The 20,032-nt window shown below is 33.8% G+C and overlaps 1 protein-coding gene across 3 annotated transcripts; it reads left to right on the top strand.

Moving 5' to 3' along the window:
• The first annotated feature begins 7,550 nt into the window (after nucleotides 1-7,550).
• LOC113748683 lies at nucleotides 7,551-19,274 on the top strand. 3 transcript variants are annotated; one of them, XM_027292207.1, is made up of 13 exons: nucleotides 7,551-7,920; nucleotides 8,965-9,042; nucleotides 10,021-10,178; nucleotides 11,614-11,689; nucleotides 13,890-13,957; nucleotides 14,047-14,296; nucleotides 14,479-14,607; nucleotides 14,729-14,835; nucleotides 14,913-14,966; nucleotides 15,075-15,158; nucleotides 15,789-15,952; nucleotides 18,021-18,170; nucleotides 18,995-19,274. In XM_027292207.1, exons 1-12 carry the CDS (start codon nucleotides 7,620-7,622, stop codon nucleotides 18,166-18,168), a joined length of 1,617 nt encoding a protein of 538 aa, XP_027148008.1. In that variant the 5' UTR covers nucleotides 7,551-7,619; the 3' UTR covers nucleotides 18,169-18,170; nucleotides 18,995-19,274. The 3 variants fall into 3 exon arrangements, with proteins under 3 accessions (XP_027148008.1, XP_027148009.1, XP_027148007.1); XM_027292208.1 differs by lacking the exon at nucleotides 18,995-19,274 and adding an exon at nucleotides 18,265-18,962; XM_027292206.1 differs by having other exon boundaries at nucleotides 7,552-7,920; nucleotides 18,973-19,274.
• The last annotated feature ends 758 nt before the right edge of the window (nucleotides 19,275-20,032 follow it).

Here is a 20,032-nt window from a genome sequence, read left to right as displayed (position 1 = left end):
AAAATAGCTTTTTTGGCCAACTTGACAATGAATGCAAGATTTTTTACTAGCTAATACCAGATGAAATCAAATGATCATGTATAATATATGGTATTCGTATTATTAAGTGAAATCAAATAGACACATACATATATTTATGCTATTCGTATTATTAAGCAAAATCAAATAGACATATACATGTGTTTAAACAAAATGTATTCACACACATATTTTTTTTTTAGGGTTTCCCTCACACACATAATTAGTGAGGGATAGACATATTCATTTTTTGAAATGTGAGAGATGGAGAAATTTATTTTGTGAAATGTGAGAGATGAAAAAATCATTTTATAAAATGTGAGGGACGAAAAAATTTGTTTTATAAAATGTGGAAAACTATAGATTAGATTATGTAAAATATAATTTGACAAATTTACCCTTCAAAAATAATCACGTGCCTTGCATGTGATGGATTCCGGCCAAAAAATGATCGGAAACCTAGTCAGGGACTAAATTTGACCGATGTGAATATGTAAGGGACATAAAATTACACTTTTAAAAGTGAGGGACGAAAAAAGTCACTTTACAAAATGTAAGGGACGTTTTGGACGATTTTCCCTTTTTTAATTAATAAAAAATAGACATAAGAACCAACAAATTATTACTGAAGGAAAGTTAAGCATTTTTTACTAAATGCTAGTCTAATTGATATAGTTATAATTTTGCTCTAATCCCTTCCCTTTCTCCTTCCCTCTTGTAAGGGTTTGGAGTCTCTCCTTGAACAAAAAAAATTATAATATTTAATACTGAAAATAGCATAAGCTATCTAATGATATCAAACTAACCACAATTAAAAACAATAGCATATATTATTTATAGTGACATGTAGGGCAAATGATCATGGTTTTTAGTTTGATATGAAAACTGAGAGTATGATACTTCAGCATGAAATCGATAGTGCTCATGTTGACTCAAATAAAAAGTCTATTGATTGCATCACCTGTTAAAAGGTTTGAACAAAAGTTAGATACTTGATTAATTTAGAATCGTACCAAACTCACAATATCAGTGTTCATGCTAACCAAATTTAACTATGCACATCCAATTAAAAAACATAAACAATGAAAAAAAATTTAAAACTAAGAAGTGCAATTCTAACTATGCAAATATCCTAAAACACCAAAAACAATTGAAGCAAACACTAAGTTCCAAGTATTGTCGCTAACCAGAGGTTTAATCAATCAGAGTGTTGAAACTAAATTAGCAACACCAAAATAAAAGCAAAATTCATATTATTCTCCAAAAAGATCTAATTGGAAAAGCAAATCTAACACAACCAACGAAGAAAAGAATACAATGTTAAGTAAATATTCACATAAAGATCAGGAAAAAAATAAAAAAAGCAATAAAAAAGTTTCGCTCAACAAATTTGATTTCTTAACCATGCAAAAGAAAAAAAATCAAGACAAACCATACATGATAAGTTCATTAGCTTCAAATTAACAAAAATTAATAAAAGAAATAACTAACACAAGCAAAAGCAGCAAGAAAAATAAAGCAATCGAGGGCTCAAAAGTTGGGTATATCTAATATGTGTGTATATATAAGAAAAATGGTTAACATCACATCTCAATGAATTTTAGGATAATGATTTTTAATGCAATAGTTAGCAAAAAACGAGACATGCATAATAGTGGATATTATATGTACACATATTATATGGATTTTTTTCAAAAATACAATTAAAAGTTTGGCGCAAAAAATACGCATGCGGTAAAATTACACATATAAATTTGTAGTGAATAATACACATATATTTGAAAGATATGGAACCAAAAATATGATTAAAATTACCATATATTTTTTTCAAGATTATGCTACATTTATACCAATTTGAACTCTTATATATACTTGTGTTTGAGATATTAAATTTATTAAAATTTTTATTGTGTTATCAATCTTATATGTCTAAATCTGCAAAGTTATATATATATATATATATATATGATATTTTGTATATAATTAGGAATATGTCATCATATGATATGCACTTAAATGTATCAAATTTAGTACTTAACAATTCATTAATTTAATGGATTCAAATTTTAGATTTTAGATTTTAGATTTCAAATTTCAAATTTCAATTTTATCAAATATACCTTAAGAAGGCTTACACACCACTAACAATTTCCAGTAAGAGCAAAGTTTGTTATCGAGTATCATTTTTTGACTCAAAGTTTGGTTATATTTTTCATTTCAGTATATAAAAAAGTATATATATATATATATACCTTTTTGTACAAAAAGGTATATATATATATAGTGTAGGTTTTTTGTACTTTCAATTTTACTTTTCTACTAGTTTTGCTAGTGCAGCCTACTGAAATTTGAGTGCTAGAGGTGCAAATGGTGTATTTGCAAATACAAATGAACCTATAAAGAAAGCTAGGAGGCCTTATTATTTCATATATGCTATAGAAACTTAGGATCAAGAAATTCAAAAGTGCATAGTCTTAGTTAACATGGAGCATATGGCTTCTTTTTGTCTAGAAATATCTTTTGTATTTTAATGTCATTCAGTACACATGTAGATAGAATATGTAGGTAGGAGGGTCATAATATGCTCTAGAATATTATGGGACAACGATTGGTTAAAAGATGATGTTTGCGCATAGTTACTTGTAGATTTAAAGTATTTTTGAAATATTTTATGCTACTTTGTGTCAACGAATATTATTGGATGAATATGTATAACTTACTTTCAATACATAGTTTTATGTCGTGTTATACAACTATCTTTCTTTTACAAAATTTTCCACAATCATAGCCCTTCAAGATTCCATTATGCTCTATCTCCAATTTTCAGCTAAAGAATTATTAGTAGCCATAGCAAAAATACTGTTAGCATTTTCTGCCAAGATCTAAAATTATTTCATTTCATTGTAAATACTTGAGAACAAGAAATACAACCTTCTCAGTTCATTTCATAGACATCATCAATAACACAATTGAAATTACAAACACCATAAGACTACAAACAACTAAACCTTCATATTTTTCACTTCATTTTTCAATTTTCAAATTTCAAAAAATAGACCACCATCGAAGTTCGAACGGCCTGAAGCACCTAGAGCCTCAAAACTAACCTAGCTGTTTGGCTCTTCTTGGCTTATCGAATTACGTCAAAATTAAACGCTGCATTCATCCAGTTCACAGACCAAGTGTCACATGCCTCTTGATGGCTTTTCTGGATCAACAATTTTCACTATAATCTTCCACTGACAATCATAAAAGCTTGTACTGATACCTCAGACCTAATTCTACCGCCACCACCGCAAGAGCTCGAAGAAGACATTTTAAATTTCTATCTACTTTACTTTAGTAATGCAACATGATATGGTGGCAATTAAATCCCACTAACCAATAGCAGCAATTAATTCAACATAAGAGAAGGAAAGTTCTTACATTTAACTTCAAGTGCACACAACGTAAACCACAAATTGGAGTTCAATCCAATATGTTCTTCTTCTGGTCTCTTTTTTATTTTTCAGCAAGAGTATAGCGACTTTGGAGCAAACGTTTTCATTCAGGTGCTTTTAACTCAAACGCAAGGGTATATTTAGCAAATGGGGTCACATTTGTATATTAAAAATCTATTTTTTAACAACCTTAGGGCTTGTTTGGAAAATGAGTTTTAGGCCAAATTTGTCTCTTACCATTTTTTAGTAATTTTAGTTATAGTAACCTTAAAAAATTTCTCAAAAATTTTAAACTATCCAATTTAAAATACCCAAAACACACAAAAAATTTGCTTTTTTCTCCTTGCTTCTTCCACCTCAAGCAACCACCACCTCCGCCGTCGGTTCCAATACTGGCAACCTTTTCTGGCACCGGCCACAACTTTTTTTTCTCTCTCTTCTTCCTCTCCCTCTCCTCCTCCTCCTCCTCCTCTCCCTACCCCACCACCCTCCCTCTCCCCCTTTGCCCAATCTGATCACGGGACGAGATCGTACGCAACCAGATTGTGGCTCGCGACCAAATTGCAGCTATGATCTTGCTAGGGGGAGAGAGGGAGTGGGAGGAAGAGGTGGTGGGGGAGGGAGAGAGGGAGAGAAAAAGCCAAAAAAAATGTTTATGTTGATGTAACTTCCGGTTGGGGAGGAGGAGGAGGAGAGGAGAGGGAGAGGGAGAGGAGGAGGAGGAGGAGGAGAGGGAGGGAGAGGAGGAGGAGAGAAAAAGCAAAAAAAAAAAAAATTATTTCTGTTGGAACTTTCTGTGGGGGAGGGGGAAATGAGAAAAGAAGAGAGGAAAGAAAAAAAAAACAGAAAGAAAGAAAAAGAAAAAGAAAGAGAAAAAGAAAGAAAGAAAAAAAAGAAAAGAACAAAAGTTTTTCATTTTAAAAATTTTTCCTACAATTTTTACACTAAGGGCCTGTTTGGAACCTCAGTTTTTTCACAAATTTGAATGCTACTAGTTTTTTAACAACTTTTGCTACAGGAATCCCAAAAAACTTATTAAAGTTTTTAACATACACACTTTAAAATACCCAAAACACACAAAACTTCCAAAAAATTCCCTTCCCTTTTTCTTCTTCTTCCTCCCCCATCCCAACCCACCACCACCTCCCGCGTCGGTTTCAGCGCCGATCACCTCTTTCGGTGCCGATCAACCTTTTTTTTCCCTTTCTCCCTCTTTCTCCCCAACCATCCTCCCCTCTGCCGTTGTGCTTTTTCTCGAACCGATTAATGCAGAAATTCTTGCGAGCCTCCTCGATCGCGGCTAGTTCTCCCTCCGAAACGGCGGCGTTCAGATCAAACTCCCAAAACTGATAGGGAAAGTGGCCGTTAGTCGTCCGCAACCATGGACTTCCTCCCTCCGCGATCTTCAGCTTCCACATTTTCCTCATTTTCCTTTACAAATCTCCTCTTCCACTAAAATTCAGCAGATTCACCACAAAACACACCAAAATTACCCAGGAAAAAACATAAAGGACAACTCACATGCAGTTACAAGTACTTATACGGGAATGCAGATACGCGCGTAGATAAGCAGTGTGTGAAGTGCGCAGTATAGTTTTGGTGATTGGAGCGAGATCTTGTGGAGAAGATGAAGATGGAAAGTTGCAGCAGTGAAGTAGAATGAGGTTTACCGGAAACGGCCAAGAAGAATGGAGAGAGAGAGAGAGAGAGAGAGAGAGAGAGAGAGAGTGTGAGTGATGGAAACTGAAAAGGAAATGGAGAGAGTGGATTTGGCTTTTTAAAATTTTTGTGTTGGAGGGGGAAGGGGCAGAGGGGAAGAGGGAGAGGTTTAAGGAGAAAATGGGTGGCCGGAGAGGGAAAGGTGGGGGGTAGGAGATAGGGAGAGAAAATGCAAAGAAAAAAAATGTTTTCTGCTGCAGATTGCTTGATGGCAATTTCGAGAGAGGAACAGGGGAGGGAAGGGGAAGGGGGAAGGGGAAGGGAGAAAAAGCGGGAAGGGAGGAAAGAAAAGAAAAAAGAAAGAAAAAAAAAGAAAAAAGAAAATAAAAGAAAGAAAATGAAAAGGAAAAAAAGTTTTTCATCTTATAAAAGTTTTTCTACAACTTCTACAGTGATCTACAGTAAAGTTTTAGACAAATTTTCAAAAAATTCAGGTTCCAAACGGGGCCTAAGTTATAATAAAGTTTTAGACAAATAGTTAAAAAACTCATTTGCCAAACGAAGCGCATCTCACAGTGCGCATCTTGCAAATCTCTTTAATTTTGACAATTTACATCAAATTTGCGAAGTGGTTTAAACCATGAGGCGCTAAAATGTCGGTTTCAAGAATGCCGGGAATTAAATAGGATAAAGTTAAGGGATAATTTCAGAAACCTCCCCTGAGGTTTCTGACATTTACACTTACCTCCCCTGTGGTTTGAAAAATTACACTAACCTCCCCTGAAGTTACTAATCCTTTACAAATTCAGTCCAAATGATTAAAATATTATTTTAGAGAGTGAAATTAAAATTTTGTACCTGATTTGTCCTTTGTGCCACATGTCCAATGAATGGCAAAGTATTACAAATTAATTAACAATTAATAAACTTTAACGAGCGTAGTTTATAGGCAAATACATATTGCCTATTTAAAGTACCAGCTCTTTACATGTATTTTACTTTCAAACATTTACTTTATCACAAATATTTATTCTCAAATACAGATTTGTATTTACTCTCAAATATTTAATTTTTGTTAAACACAAAACCTACCAGTTTTTCTTCCGTAGAAATATTAATATAACACTTTTTCAATTTTAGTTATAAAATATTTATGTATTTAACATAAATTAAATGATTCAGGATAAAATATCTATAAAGAGCCAATACTTTACTCATGTAATGGATGAAAGTCATAAAAAATTAATAGTTTATGAGGCCATTTATTTTTTAAAAAATATTTAATTTATATTAAATAGATAACCTACTGATTTTTTTTGCAAGAATATTACTTTAACACTTTAACACTTTTTAATTTTTAATTACAAATGTTAATATATTTATCATAAATTAAATATTTGAAAATAAAATATCTGTAAAGAGCCGATACTTTAAATAGAATATACGTATTTGCCTATAAACTACACTATTTAAAGTAAGGAATATAGTTTATTGATTTAAGTTAAGGAGTGTAGTTTATTGATTTAAGTAAGGAGTGTAGTTTATAGGCAAATACGCATAACTTATTTAAAGTACCGGCTCTTTATAGGTATTTTATTTTTAAATATTTAATTTACAATAAATATATCAATATTTGTAATTAAAAATTAAAAGGTGTTACAATAATATTCTTGTAAAAAGAAAATCGATAGGTTATCTATTTAATATAAATTAAAATTTTTTTTTTTAAAAAAAGAAATGGCCTATAAAATGTTAATTTTTTATGGCTTTCATCCATTACATGAGTAAAGTATTAGCTCTTTATGAGTATTTTATTCTGAATCATTTAATTTATATTAAATACATAAATATTTGTAACTGAAATTGAAAAAATGTTATATTAATATTTCTACGGAAGAAAAACTGGTAGGTTTTGTATTTAACAAAAATTAAATATTTGAGAGTAAATACAAATCTGTATTTGAGAATAAATATTTGTGATAAAGTAAATGTTTGAAAGTAAAATACATGTAAAGAGCTGGTACTTTAAATAGGCAATACGTATTTGCCTATAAACTACGCTCGTTAAAGTTTATTAATTGTTAATTAATTTGTAATACTTTGCCATTCATTGGACATGTGGCACAAAGGACAAATCAGGTACAAAATTCTAATTTTACTCTCTAAAATAATATTTTAATCATTTGGACTGAATTTGTAAAGGATTAGTAATCTCAGGGGAGGTCAGTGTAATTGTTCAAACCACAGGGGAGGTAAGTGTAAATGTCAGAAACCTCAGGGGAGGTTTCTGAAATTATCCCTAAAGTTAAATCATAGGGGTCTTTTTCGTATTTTACTTTTTGATCATTTCATCTGCAACCAGATTTAGTTATATCTCTTCAGCAATAGTACTTGCGTAACTCTGCCAGTCCTACTAACGATCTATCCTCTGTCTCTCTCAAACTCTACAAAAACCTTTTTTTTTTTTTTAAATTCTCAAAACGATAATAATTAAAATTCAAAATGCCACCACCGAAAAAACCCTCTCGCGGCTTCTCATTCTTCGGCATCGCAGCTGGCGGCGGAGGTGGCGGAGCCGGAGACAATGGTAAAACCGACGATCCACCGAAGCTGAACATGGAGGCGGATAGGGAAGTGTACCGACCTGGTGATCTAGTCAACATTACAGTTGAAATCAAGAACCCAAAGGCGTTGTTTTCGCTTCTGATCGAAAAACTTAGCTTCGAAATCAAAGGGATCGAGAAATTGGATACTAATTGGTTCAGTACTCCTAAGCCTTCCCCTGATTCTAAGCAGCGTCGAGGTATAATTTGTTATTTCCCTGTTACTTCTTAATATTTGTAGTTTATTGTGGAATTATGGTGTATTTTTTGCTTTACTTTTTTGAGCATTACTTAATGTACTGAACTGATAATGTGCTGGGGCTCATGGTGATATTGCTTTAATAAATTTAAGCAATGTGCAATAAAGTTATGAATTTCATTCGGATTTTAGGTTTGGAGATGGGGAAAGCGTTGTTGATTTTGGAAATGGTCTTGCATTTTGTTGAACTTGTAAAATACAAAATGGAGAAATATAGAGGCATTATTGGACAATTTATCAAGTTTATGTTTCCTTTTTCCCTCGTTTTACAAAAGTTACAAATTCTGAAGGAACTGGAAAAACTGGTGGGAAGACTAATGACCATTTTGAATTAATGCGCGTTCCCTTTTGATTAAATTCAGCTGTTTATGGCATTTTCAAGCTCAGACCTGTGGTTGAGGTTTTCTTGTTTTCATTTGTTGAGAAACAGCCCTTGAAGTGCATTTGAGGACAGCTTTTAGCTTTTTGAGAACTTGGAAAATAGAACACAATGTAACCATGTAGCTTTTGGAAATATTTTTCTTTTAACTACTGTTTATTCTTTCGTTGTTTTGTTTATTGATTCTTTTTAATCTACTCTTTTGGACTTTGAGGACATTGGTCTTGCATTTCGTACAGGTGGTAATGATGTATAATTAGTTGACAAGAGATTTAATCGGTCCTCTTATATCAGCTCAAATTTTATTCTGTAATTGCGAGTTAGTTATGGAATTTTATTTGACATCTTGTTTAGGCTCAATATAAGCAAAGCCATCACTAGACAAAGTGCTTTCACATATTGCATGGACTCATCTCTATTGGCATCATCTCTTTATTTATTTATTACATATTTTAATACTTTTAAGTTGGCCCTTGATCTAACTAACTTAGGTGTTTTAGCACTTTAAGTTTGTGACTGCAGAATTACTGCAAAAGATGAAGCTAATGATGTTGTTTAATTTCATTTCCGGAAATAATTTGAATATCCTTATCCCTTGCTTGCCAGGAGAATATACTTTCATGGACTGGTTCACACCTACTATAGTTTCAAATCAAATCATTGCAGCTGGGGCAACCAAGAGATGTAAGGCTATGTTACTTATTGGATGGTTCTCTTGGTGATACTGATTCATTTACTGGCCAAAATTACTCTGGGGGCATCTTGCATGTTCAGTTATGAAAGGACCAGTGACAGTCTAAATGTCACAAAATTTCTATCTTTCATCTGCTTTTTCTGATAATCTTTCTTAAAGTCTGACACTTTTAACTGCTAATTGGTATTGGCCTTCTTCTATTAGGGGTAAAACTTTCCCTGAAGCACTATTATATGTTTGTGTGACATTCCTTCCCTTATCCTCTATGTACTATCTCATTTTTTAAATGACAATTCGATATAACCATTTGCCATTTGTCACTTGGTGATTTTTCTGATTCTGCTATTATTTCTTATAAAGAAATGATTTTTAGGTCAGTACAAGTCAAGGTAATTATGTCCTGAAGTGGAAGAAGTTGGTATTAATTGTATATTGGTTAGTGTCTTTGAAGTTGTATACTCAATTCATGTGTAGGTAAATAGTGTCTAAGGGATTCCACATCACCTATGTTCATAAACACAAAATACTTCCGATTGTCATGTTTAATCTAGCTAGTTATGATCAAAAGTATTTTACAGATTTCCTCCCCTAAACAGATCTGCCACCGCGAAGATGTCAAACAAGGTCCATCTAGAGCATCTGAAACCTAGGATTAGAAAACTTCTGCTTCATGGAAAGGTATTTTTATTGTATGAATTGTGGTGTTCTCAAATCATGACTAAGGAGAAATGATTAATAGTTCTTAATATAATGATCAAGGAGAAAAGATATTTGGTGCCTTATTTGGAATTTTGATGAAGAAATTGTACAGTGGTTTTCTAATCCTTTTGCAAAATGTTGTCATTGCATTGCGAGTTCTTAGAGCAGAACTTTCAGTTTCTTACCATGCTTGATATGCAGTTGGTGTTTTTTGGCTATTAATCCCTTTTAAGTATGGTTTAACTTTTGAATGCTGCTTTCATTTACAGATGTTGTGCGAACGATTCTACCTAACATTATTCCACCCTCATATAGAGGTGCAACAATTCGTTACTTATACTACGCAAGAAGCACGTTATTTGGGAAGTACTTGATATTGGAGAATGGTCCCTCTGCTACAGAGTCAATACAAGACCTTCCTGAGATGGTTTGTTTTTCGTACCCCTTGGATTATCGGTGGCTTTTAATTTATAATGAACTGGAAATTTGCTAAGGCACGTATAATTGCATCTTTCTGGTTCTTACCTTGCTCAATGGATATCTATATTCCAATCTTTGTTGATATGTATTTAGATTGTCCGAGTGCCTTCATTTCCCCTTGCTTGAGATTTAACTTTTACAGTTCTCCTTGAGAATTAGGCATGAGACAAGCACTAGTATGCAGTAATTGATTCTCATTCATTTTGAGCACCTAGGGGTAAAATATGAAAAATGAATATGAATTGAGAAAACACCTATATCTTCTGATTGATGGTTGCATCACTTGAGGGTTAATAAGTTTATTTTGTTCAAAATCTGGTAGAAATGAAATTATTGTTTATTCAGAGGATGTGTGATATGCCTACATGCCCTCTGCCAAATTTTCAAATAATAGTCCTAGGTTCAACTGAAGGCTTTTCAAATTTTCTTAGAGCATATCTGAGGCCTTTTGCAGGTCATTTGATCTGTATTCACCCTATAGGCTAGTAATCCTTTTCTATTCAATAAAGCATGAAATAAATGGTATCTTGTGCTTTTCAAGGATTATAGAAGTTCAATAGATTTAAATTGTGATTTTTTTGTTTTAATTCTAAAAGGACGTTCTTTGCCCAATATTGAATTGCCTTATGATATTTGGGCTAGCATATGCATGTAACAATCATGGTCAATTTATTTGAAATACTAGTATTAGATAAGGTTTGCTTCCTCATGTATGAGTATGAAATTGTGGGGAATTAAATATACTTTTAAATGTAAGAAGCACCCAAATCAAATCAAGCAAAACAAAAGTGCTGCTGAAAGCTTTGATGTCCAAACCTCTCTTATCTTAGATGCCTTTGTGCTCAATGGCAATTGGCGAGTCTAAGTAGAATGCCTCACACAGGTAGTATTGGTGCTTGTATGTTGAAAACTACAGATACTACCTTTTTTCAATTTAAGATGTGCCTTTAAATACACTGGTAGTATTAATGCTACAACAGGTCTTCTTTCCATATACGTTGCTAAATTTGAGAATCGAATTTCGTAATCAAGGTAAATTGTACAGAACTATAGACAAGTCAAAGGCCTTGAAGAAAAACATTTGCTTCTATAAGCATTTTAGTCAGTATCCCAAATACTATGGAAAATCAGTTAATGAACCTTGACTGCCTGTGAGATAGCCATCTTGCATCATGCTTTGCAGAATGCCTTCTGCATATCCTAGATGGTTTGGTAGTTGTAACCTGCATATAACGGCATTGGTTTGGGCTAAAATTATTTTAATGCATGTTCCATTAATTACCTTAAAAATAAATATCATATTGTAATAGTCGATGTGTGAATTTTCCATCAATTCTGGCATTTTTCTTTTGACTATTTTCTGAGAAACTTAATGTCTGCAGGAAGCCCGGATACCGTTGCAGATATGGGTTACTCAGAAAACCAATGGTTTACTGAGTGAAGGAGATTATAATGATGGTAAACCTTTTTATATGTCCCATTTGTTTTCTGGCTACTCTGTCATCTAATCTTGTTGCTTTTACTGGTTTTTCTTCTTGGCTTTTATATCTTTTTGTTTTTTGGTTATAAAATCTATGAATCTATGCTTAGCATCTAAAGACTATTTCATTAACATTTGTGGATATAAATCATCTGATGCTGAGAAAGTTTCAGAATACGAATTTCTATCATTTGCCACACTTTCCTTTATTCAACTAGACAATTCTAAGGTTCCCTGTCAGATCTTAGATATTTTTCTGCCTATTTGACATATCATTAGCCAACTGATGTTCAAGATGTACACCCACCCTTTTGTTCTTAAACATTTCTTATTATGAGAATGATTCTCTACCTAGGAATTCTCAATAGTTCATGAAACAAGTTCCACATGTTGCAGCATTGTTTACTTACATAATAGTCTCTGGCATCATTCTAAGAATGTCCACTGATGCATTCTGTTGTAGGTTTGATGTTATGGATGGAAAACAGACATGAGAAGGAATGACAGTTAATAGTGCTAAGCATTTTGATGCTTCATTTAGTCTCCATTGGTGGATAACTACTTTCTTAGTTTAAGAAAACTGCATCATGGTGTATCAGAAATTTGTCGTTTGATTGATGCACAATGCGTAAACTCTTGAAGTATATTGATGTATTATTGTCTTGTCGTTCAAGTCTGAATGAAGTAGGAACTAATGCACTTAATTGTTGAGCTAGGTTTTATTGAAACTGTTGCAATATGTGGTTGTCTGCTTAGTCTAATTAAAAAATCTGTAGTGCCTGATGTTCGGCTTGACTAGATAGGATAACTGATTATTTATGGGTTCTTTTAAAGATTTTCATGGTAAAGTGGGTATTGGTGAGGTTTCTCAGTTTTTCTATGATATTAGGTCAATAAAATCAGAGCCATTTCAATCAATTTATTATGAAGATTGATGTTCTGGTCTAAAATTTATGTCCACAAGGAAGATCTTCCCTGACTAAGGAATGACACCTGATTTTGATGAATGTTTAAAAGTAAAATTAAACAGGGAGAATAACAGATGTGGGATGTGCAAAGAAAATGGAAAGATTTTGGATGGTTGGTCATGGCTTTATTTTAACTCCACCTTTTGTTACATTATCTGCTATCTGTAATATGTAGGGTTTGTGAGAGAAATTAATTGTAAGTACCTCATAGTTATTTCATTTATGCTCAAAAGAACTTATGCAACATCAGTTTCCGAGTGCACTGGTTTATGAATATTAGAATTTAGGACTAGCCATGTGAAATTTCCAATGATGAAAGATCATACTCAAGTGTCAGTCATCTGTCCAAAACATATTCCATAAACTGAGCAGTCTGTTTCCTTTGGTAGTTAAAATGTAAGAATGAGACTAGGGGATTTTCCACTGCTGCCATTTTGTCTGTAGGTAATTTTTGAGGTGTAGATTAATATATTAAATTTGGCTGTATGCTTTTCTGCAGCAAAGATGGAGACCTTTTGATCTTCTCAAGTATATTGTCTAGTGGCCTGTTGGCTAGATGATTTGAAACTCCATTTTTCTGAATTGTTTGAATGTCAGTTGTTTCACCTCCTATGTAGTGTTGTTTTGTCATGTCAAGGAGTTTTTGGTTTGTGGTGTATTGATGTAGATGCTATTAGATATATCTAAATATCCAGTGTTTCTTTAGGCAGAAAACTTATGGGTCAAGAAGAATTTAATAGCAATTGATGAATGACCATCTTATGGGTTGTTTCCATTGTGATGCCTAGACGTAGATGAATTCCAATGAATGTATGTACAACTGTGTTCTATTTCTGGTTGGAACATTCTATATTGCTCAGTAAGTGGTATGATATGTATTACTGGTAGGGGAAGAAGAGGATGAGGCAAAAGATGTTGCCAAATATTTTGATTACAAAAGAAGAATATGGGAGTTCTTGTGTTTATAGAGTTGTCTCTGTCCCAGTTTGATGGAGAAAGAGACTTTTTTTTTACGCAATTTTATGCTGAATAATTTATACTGTTTTATTGCATCTGCTCCAGGCTTGGTTTCTAGTCATGTGGGCATGGGGTACCTTTATTGTTCTGCAGAGCTTGTTTCTTTTATTTCATTTTTGTGTGCTGTAAGAAAGTTAAGCAGTAAGATAATTGGGTTTTTCTTTTCTTTTTGTTTTTCCTTTTTGTTTTTCAGGTATTGTTCCTGCAACTTCTGTTCTCTTGGATGTGTATTGGAAAGAGGTGGATGGAGATTCTGAATGGGTAAAGTAACGTAAAAATGCTACTTTCCATTCTTTAAAGAAATGCTTGTTTTTCCTCCTTTTGAGAGCAATAGCTTTTCTTTTGTATAGACTAGGGCAAATGAAAGTTTTGATGGAGTGGAGGAAGGATATGAAAGTTCGAGGGATGAAATTTTATCAGTTTCTTCCTACATTAAAGAAGACATTCACCGAGCTTTTGGGAGTTCCTTGTCACTGCAGTCAACTCTTGCAAGGTCTTCCAGTAAAGACTTGTCAAATCTAGAAGGACGTGCAAGCATATCTTCGAATCTTGCATTACCTCGAGTAGCAGTGGCTGAAGTCTTGCACGATAATAGTGATGGTAAAATGTTTGTCTAGGTCTACAAGTAGTTTAAACTTCTGCACCTGATGTTTTGAAAATTTTGCATACTATCAGGATAAAGTTTAGAATATCATCTAATTATCCTCTCTTGGCCTATGTGTATTTTAACTTTTGAGTTGACTGAGTTGCTTTATTTGTCATGTCTTTATTTATGTGAGCAGGAGTCTTGTCCCCCAGCAAGTCTGATGATACTGCCTTCCAAAGTCGACTGCGGATACACACAAGATCCCTTTCCTTAGATGATGAAACAAGAGTACCATCTGCCCCTGGAACTGTTGAAGCTGGAGCATGTAAATCCACATGCTTTGTAATCTTGTATACATCTTTTAGCAGTGTTTCTTTTTTTCTACTTATTTTGACTCATTTAATGCATTAATCTCAAATCTAATTAGCTGCTAAACTTTTCTGCAGCAGAAGGGTTTGTTCGAGGAAGATCTTATAATATCAGATTGGATGACCAAGTTCTACTAAGATTTTCTCCAAAGAACTCTGACTCTTCTTATTACTTCAGTGATATGGTATAATGCTATATCTAGATGCTTGTGCACATTTATGTTTTTAATTTTGATTTCCTTTACCTCCTTTTTGTCATCAGATAGGTGGAACTCTAACTTTTTTTCATGAAGAAGGAGCTAGAAGATGCCTTGAGGTTTGTGCCCATGTCAGACTAATTGTTAGTGAATAGTCATATTATGTTGATTTATTCTTCTTTAACCCATATGGTATGGAACTGACCAGCTTCACTGGTGCTTTTCAGCTTTCTGTTACTCTGGAGATGACAGAGACTATAAGTAGGCGCTTTGTCCATCCATCTAGGAAACATTCTCCAACTATTACCAAGGTTACATTAACTGATTCTTAAGTAATTGACACTATCATAACTGTTACAGGCTGCCATAGCTCTGCATGTTGTGTACTAATTTTTAGTTGATTTGAGGTTGGTTAAGCCCTCAGATTCTGTAGTTAGAAGGTCACTGATACTCATTCTCGTTTTGGAGATCTTAACTTCCTTTATTTAGTAAAGGGAAAGAAGAATAAAGTTTATGTGAATTATCATATCACAGCAACTGTTATTTAGGTTTTTAGAAATGGTGTTGGAAGTTGAGAACATAGTGAATTTAATGCCTTATTGTGAAAGTTCTTAGGAAAATGACATATGGTTCACTTTATATTTTGGAATAAGGTATAATGTTCAACCTTTTCCTTTCAGTTTCTGTTTGTGTTTTAGTGGTCGTTCCTTTTGTTAAGGGCTAATCTGGTGTGCCTCTGATACTTTGCATACCTTTGGCTTGGTAGTTATAAATAAAATTATCTAAGGAATAGAGAAATAGCAATGAAGATGTTGAGGACAGGTGCATCTTTTAATACTTGGAGGCAATTTGATTATTTTTTTTTTGGTACCACAAAAAAGGAATCCAATGTTACATGCTGTCCTAAATATTCTTGCAATTTTTTTACGCCTATTGTGCAGGTCCACAGTGATCACCATGAGGTTGTTGCAGATCTAGTGCAGACAAGCTTTTTATTTTCCATTCCCATGGATGGGCCTATGTCTTTTTCCACTCATTATGTGTCTGTACAATGGGCTTTGCGGTTCGAATTCCTTACCACACCTAAGAATGTCGACTGGACCAGGTATAATTGCCTATGTGCAGTACAAATTCCACGTACCACAATTTGATATTTATCTTGATTTGGACATAAATTAATTTGGAATGCTAACAACGCTAGTAGATTCGTAGTGGAATGATGGTACAATGATATGTTTACCTGGTTTTGAAAATGGAATTTTTTTACATCCAAAACCCGACAAATACTCTTTAATGTGTGATATTTCTCTTGACAAGAAAAAACACACAGAGAGGTACATCAACATGAGAAATAAAGAAATGATGGAAAACTTTTGGTTGATGATAACTTTATGGACTTATATGGCTTTTTATGTAGAAGACATAGTGCCATGCAAAAGACTATACTACTTCAAAAAAACTATTGCTGAAAAGAGTTTTCTCTAAAATTAGGAATCTGGGCCTTAACCTCAGATTATAACATCTTAACATAGGTAGTGCTTGTGCCGTATATTCCATTCTCACTTCTTAAACTGTAGTTCCCATTCAAAAAAACTTGGATAAGCTATTTCCTCGACTTGTTTTGATGTTGAAGTCAGGGGAAAGTGAGTAGTTGATTTGACTTCTAGGTCTTATCAAGCTGCAGAAAGTTTATTTGCCAACGGTAAAATAAGCAGTGAAAAAAATGACTCAGATGAGATGCACTTCTTAAGACCAACAATGTAGCTTTTATGCATAATTTAGTGCTGTGGGTATTTTCTCTTAAGAGTAATGTTCTTACTTATTTGTCTCCTGGGAGAATTAAAATCCTCAAGCTTTATGTGGTTGACTGTCTCTTGGCTTTTAAGTGCAGTTGTTTAGAATGTATACTGTTGTGCAAATAAAACAAAGAGGATAGTGAACTGTGATGTTGGCTATATAATATTTGGTAATTGTGATGGACATGGGATTTGTGTTGGCTCCTTGGTGGTCATTTTAAGTGTTTGTCTTATTTTTAATTCTTTGGACATCAAGAAACTAAAGTTTCTGACGAAATTGGAAGCTTTGGCATTCTCTTCTAGGGGTGTCTCTTGGATATTTAGTGTTTTCTCTTGCAGTTGTGCATGTTTGCATTATTTTAAAGAGCATATGAATCTCGAATTGTTTTCCAACTTTGCCGTAGAACTGATAGCTTTTTTGCGCATTTGTTCTTTTGGATATGGAAAGTAGAGAAAAGGTCGCACCTTAAAGCCATTAAAGATAATAGAGTTAATGCGCTACATTTTTGAAGCAGTGTTGTCTAAAAGATGGTACATGCCTTAGATTGAGGGAAACTGTAAAGGGTTTTGAAGTATCAAATCCAGTTGATAATGTTGTTAAACTAACGTCTTATGGGGATAATTTTTAGTGGTACATATTTAGTTTATGTAGAGAAGTAGAAAATTAAAAATAAAATCAAGTTCTGTTTACCTATGAAACATTAACAGATTAAGATGCCCAATTGGAAGTAACAGACAGATGCAAAACATTAAACGTGAGGAATGTGAAAGAACACACATGTTTGAAACTCCATAGTATTAGTTAACCGAGTTTCCTTGAGATAAGTTTTGTTTGCCAGTTCTTGGTCTGGTTTTGAACAGGTACATTTGTTAACATGTTTTAAAGTGTATTTTGGCATTTTCCTTTTCTTCTGGCGGTAGAGATTTATAGTTGTTTCAGAGCCCCTGTTTCTGTTAGTCTTAAAACTAATTATGGAGAATTGGATATTGAAATGATTGCTTGAAAACTTCAATGTTTTCCTTTCTCAGGTTTGAAAAGCCAAAATCTGTTTTTAGAAGCATTTCAAGGGCTACATCTGACAATCATGATTTTCAACATTTTACATAAGTCAAACAGAATTATATAACAGCACCTAAATGTGCCACACACAGACACACAAGCACCAAAAAAAAAAAAAAAGTAATAAGACCGCCTGTAAGCAGCTTGCAGCCTAGGAGGTGCTATTATCAACTGATTGTAAGCAAATGAGTGCTATTCTAGCCTTCACATTTTATTGAGTACTTGTGCAGTTATATTTCCTTGTGTGTCTAAATCATTCTTAGTATTTCCTTCGATTAGTTTGAACTTGATGTGTTGAAACTACTGCTTCGTGTCAGATATGAGCATCCACTTCTGATAGAGGGAAGAGACAAATGTGAGTGGCTTCTTCCGATAACTGTCCATGCACCTCCCCTTGGGGCTGCTGCAACTCAAATCCGAAGTGAGAAGCCATTTTCTCTGGAACCTTTGTGGGTTCGTACCTGAAGGTGAATTGAGCCCTCAAGAATCCTATTTAAAACTGTTGTGATCAATTTCTTTTTTCCGCACCACGAAACTTAAAAAAAAAGATTTCTTTTGTAGCAATTATCTGGGTCTCATAACGCATGGATGCTCTCGCGCATGGATGGAAACAAATAGTCGTAAATGAAGAAACTCTAGAACGTTTGATGCATTTATCTGACCATTCCTTTGTGCATTCTCTGTTTTAATCTGGATATCGAAGGATTAGAACAGAATCTGAATGATCTGTTATAACTTAAACTTGGTTGCAGGCAATAAGAAGTCTTGAACAAAGATACTGAATGAATAAGAGAACCAGTGGGGAATGTCATTAATAGGCAAGAGTTGTCATGGACTCGGGTCATGTGGGAAAGTGACACCAAAGCCTAGTTACGTAATGCATGTTAAAGAACAAAATTAGGACATAAAATCCAGAAGATGGATAGCTATTTATTGCTTCTTTGACTCCTAAAGATTGAACTAAACTGTACATCACCAATGAGATAACTTTGTGGTATTCATTGCCGTTACGCTTTTATCCAGGTAATCTTGCAGCAATAGGTTTGAAGTTACTTGAGCTCATAGTATGCAGTTGCCGTGCTAATTCTAGTGTTTCCTTTGTAGCTATTGTAATGAGACCTTGCTGAAACTACGATTCTGAGTCATAACATGCTGCATTTATTAGTGCATTCTTTTAAGACTGCTGATTTATGCAACTAATAGCTTACAATGTCTAGATGCTTATTGATTTTGTGTTTTGGAGAGATGTTTACAACATTTCTTTTGCAGATTCGGGGAGAACGTTAACCAGGTTTTGTGACATTCAGTATTCTGAATGCTTCAAGATTCTTCTCAAGCATTGTTGTACTCAATAGCTAGGTTTTGCGATTCCTTTTTACTCAATATTGATCTCAAGTACATCTTCAATTTTGTGTATTCTAACATTAGAGTAAATGTTAGCCGCCTTTCCGCCGGTCTTATATTTTTTTATTAGGGATACGGTAATAGTTGTCACCATATTCTCCCGCTTGTATATCACTAAAATGTACCTCTTCAACAATGAAATCTACTACTTGAGCGATGTTGGTGAACTTGGTTTTGAGTGTAATGCCGAAATTGTCTCAAACCCATCGACTTCTTTTGGTCTTATGTGCGATAGCTTATTGAATGTCCTCCGGCTTCGCCCTTGGAAGTAGTAGGTAATGAATGGCTTCTAAGTATTCTTAAAATTTTGGACGAATGCGTTTTGGGCTGGTAGTTTGGGGTTTAACAAGTTGGATTAGTATGCCTTGCTGATATCAGGACTCGCACAGCCTAATTTTTATATGAAATAAAGATTCGATTGCCCTGAAAAAAAAATAAAGATTTGGTGGATGTCACTATTGGATTTTTAATTATTGATTAACATGTTATTATATTTCACACAAATTAGATATGGAAATATTAAGGTGACTCGTAAATGACAGGCTCTTTCTCCCATTGTGAGGGCATACCTCCTTTGGAGCTCCTTTTATCTTCAACCAATCTTCTAATTCCGAGCGTCTTGTTCAGTCTCCATCAATAATTCTCACTAGCCCTTCCACTTTTCTAATTTGTTCAATTACTGCTACATCATAGTGGTGCCTTTGAAACTTTTTGTTTCACGCTCAACTCACACTTCAGAATCTACTGTCTTATGCACGTTATCATAGTCGATTGAATGACTGTTACTTCATGGTGGTCCCTTCATTTTTTAATGGCACATGCCGGTAGATTTTGTCATTTAGAATGGTCTAAAAATAATGAATCAAAATATAGTAACGATAACTCGAATGAATGCAGAGAAGTACCTTTAAATGTTTGTAGAGAA

The sequence above is a fragment of the Coffea eugenioides genome, chromosome 10 (assembly GCF_003713205.1).
Source record: "Coffea eugenioides isolate CCC68of chromosome 10, Ceug_1.0, whole genome shotgun sequence".
In the NCBI taxonomy this organism is placed as follows: Eukaryota; Viridiplantae; Streptophyta; class Magnoliopsida; order Gentianales; family Rubiaceae; genus Coffea; species Coffea eugenioides.
The sequence above is the reverse complement of the archived record's forward strand: the minus strand, read 5'-3'. Positions and strand labels throughout refer to the sequence as shown.

What these genes read in the sequence shown, in the direction of transcription:
- LOC113748683 (XM_027292207.1), top strand. Translation starts at nt 7,620, where the DNA reads ATGCCACCACCGAAAAAACCCTCTCGCGGCTTCTCATTCTTCGGCATC. An exon ending in TGATTCTAAGCAGCGTCGAG is followed by an intron (nt 7,921 to 8,964) that starts GTATAATTTGTT and finishes CTTGCTTGCCAG; the next exon opens with GAGAATATACTTTCATGGAC. An exon ending in CTTATTACTTCAGTGATATG is followed by an intron (nt 14,836 to 14,912) that starts GTATAATGCTAT and finishes TTTTGTCATCAG; the next exon opens with ATAGGTGGAACTCTAACTTT.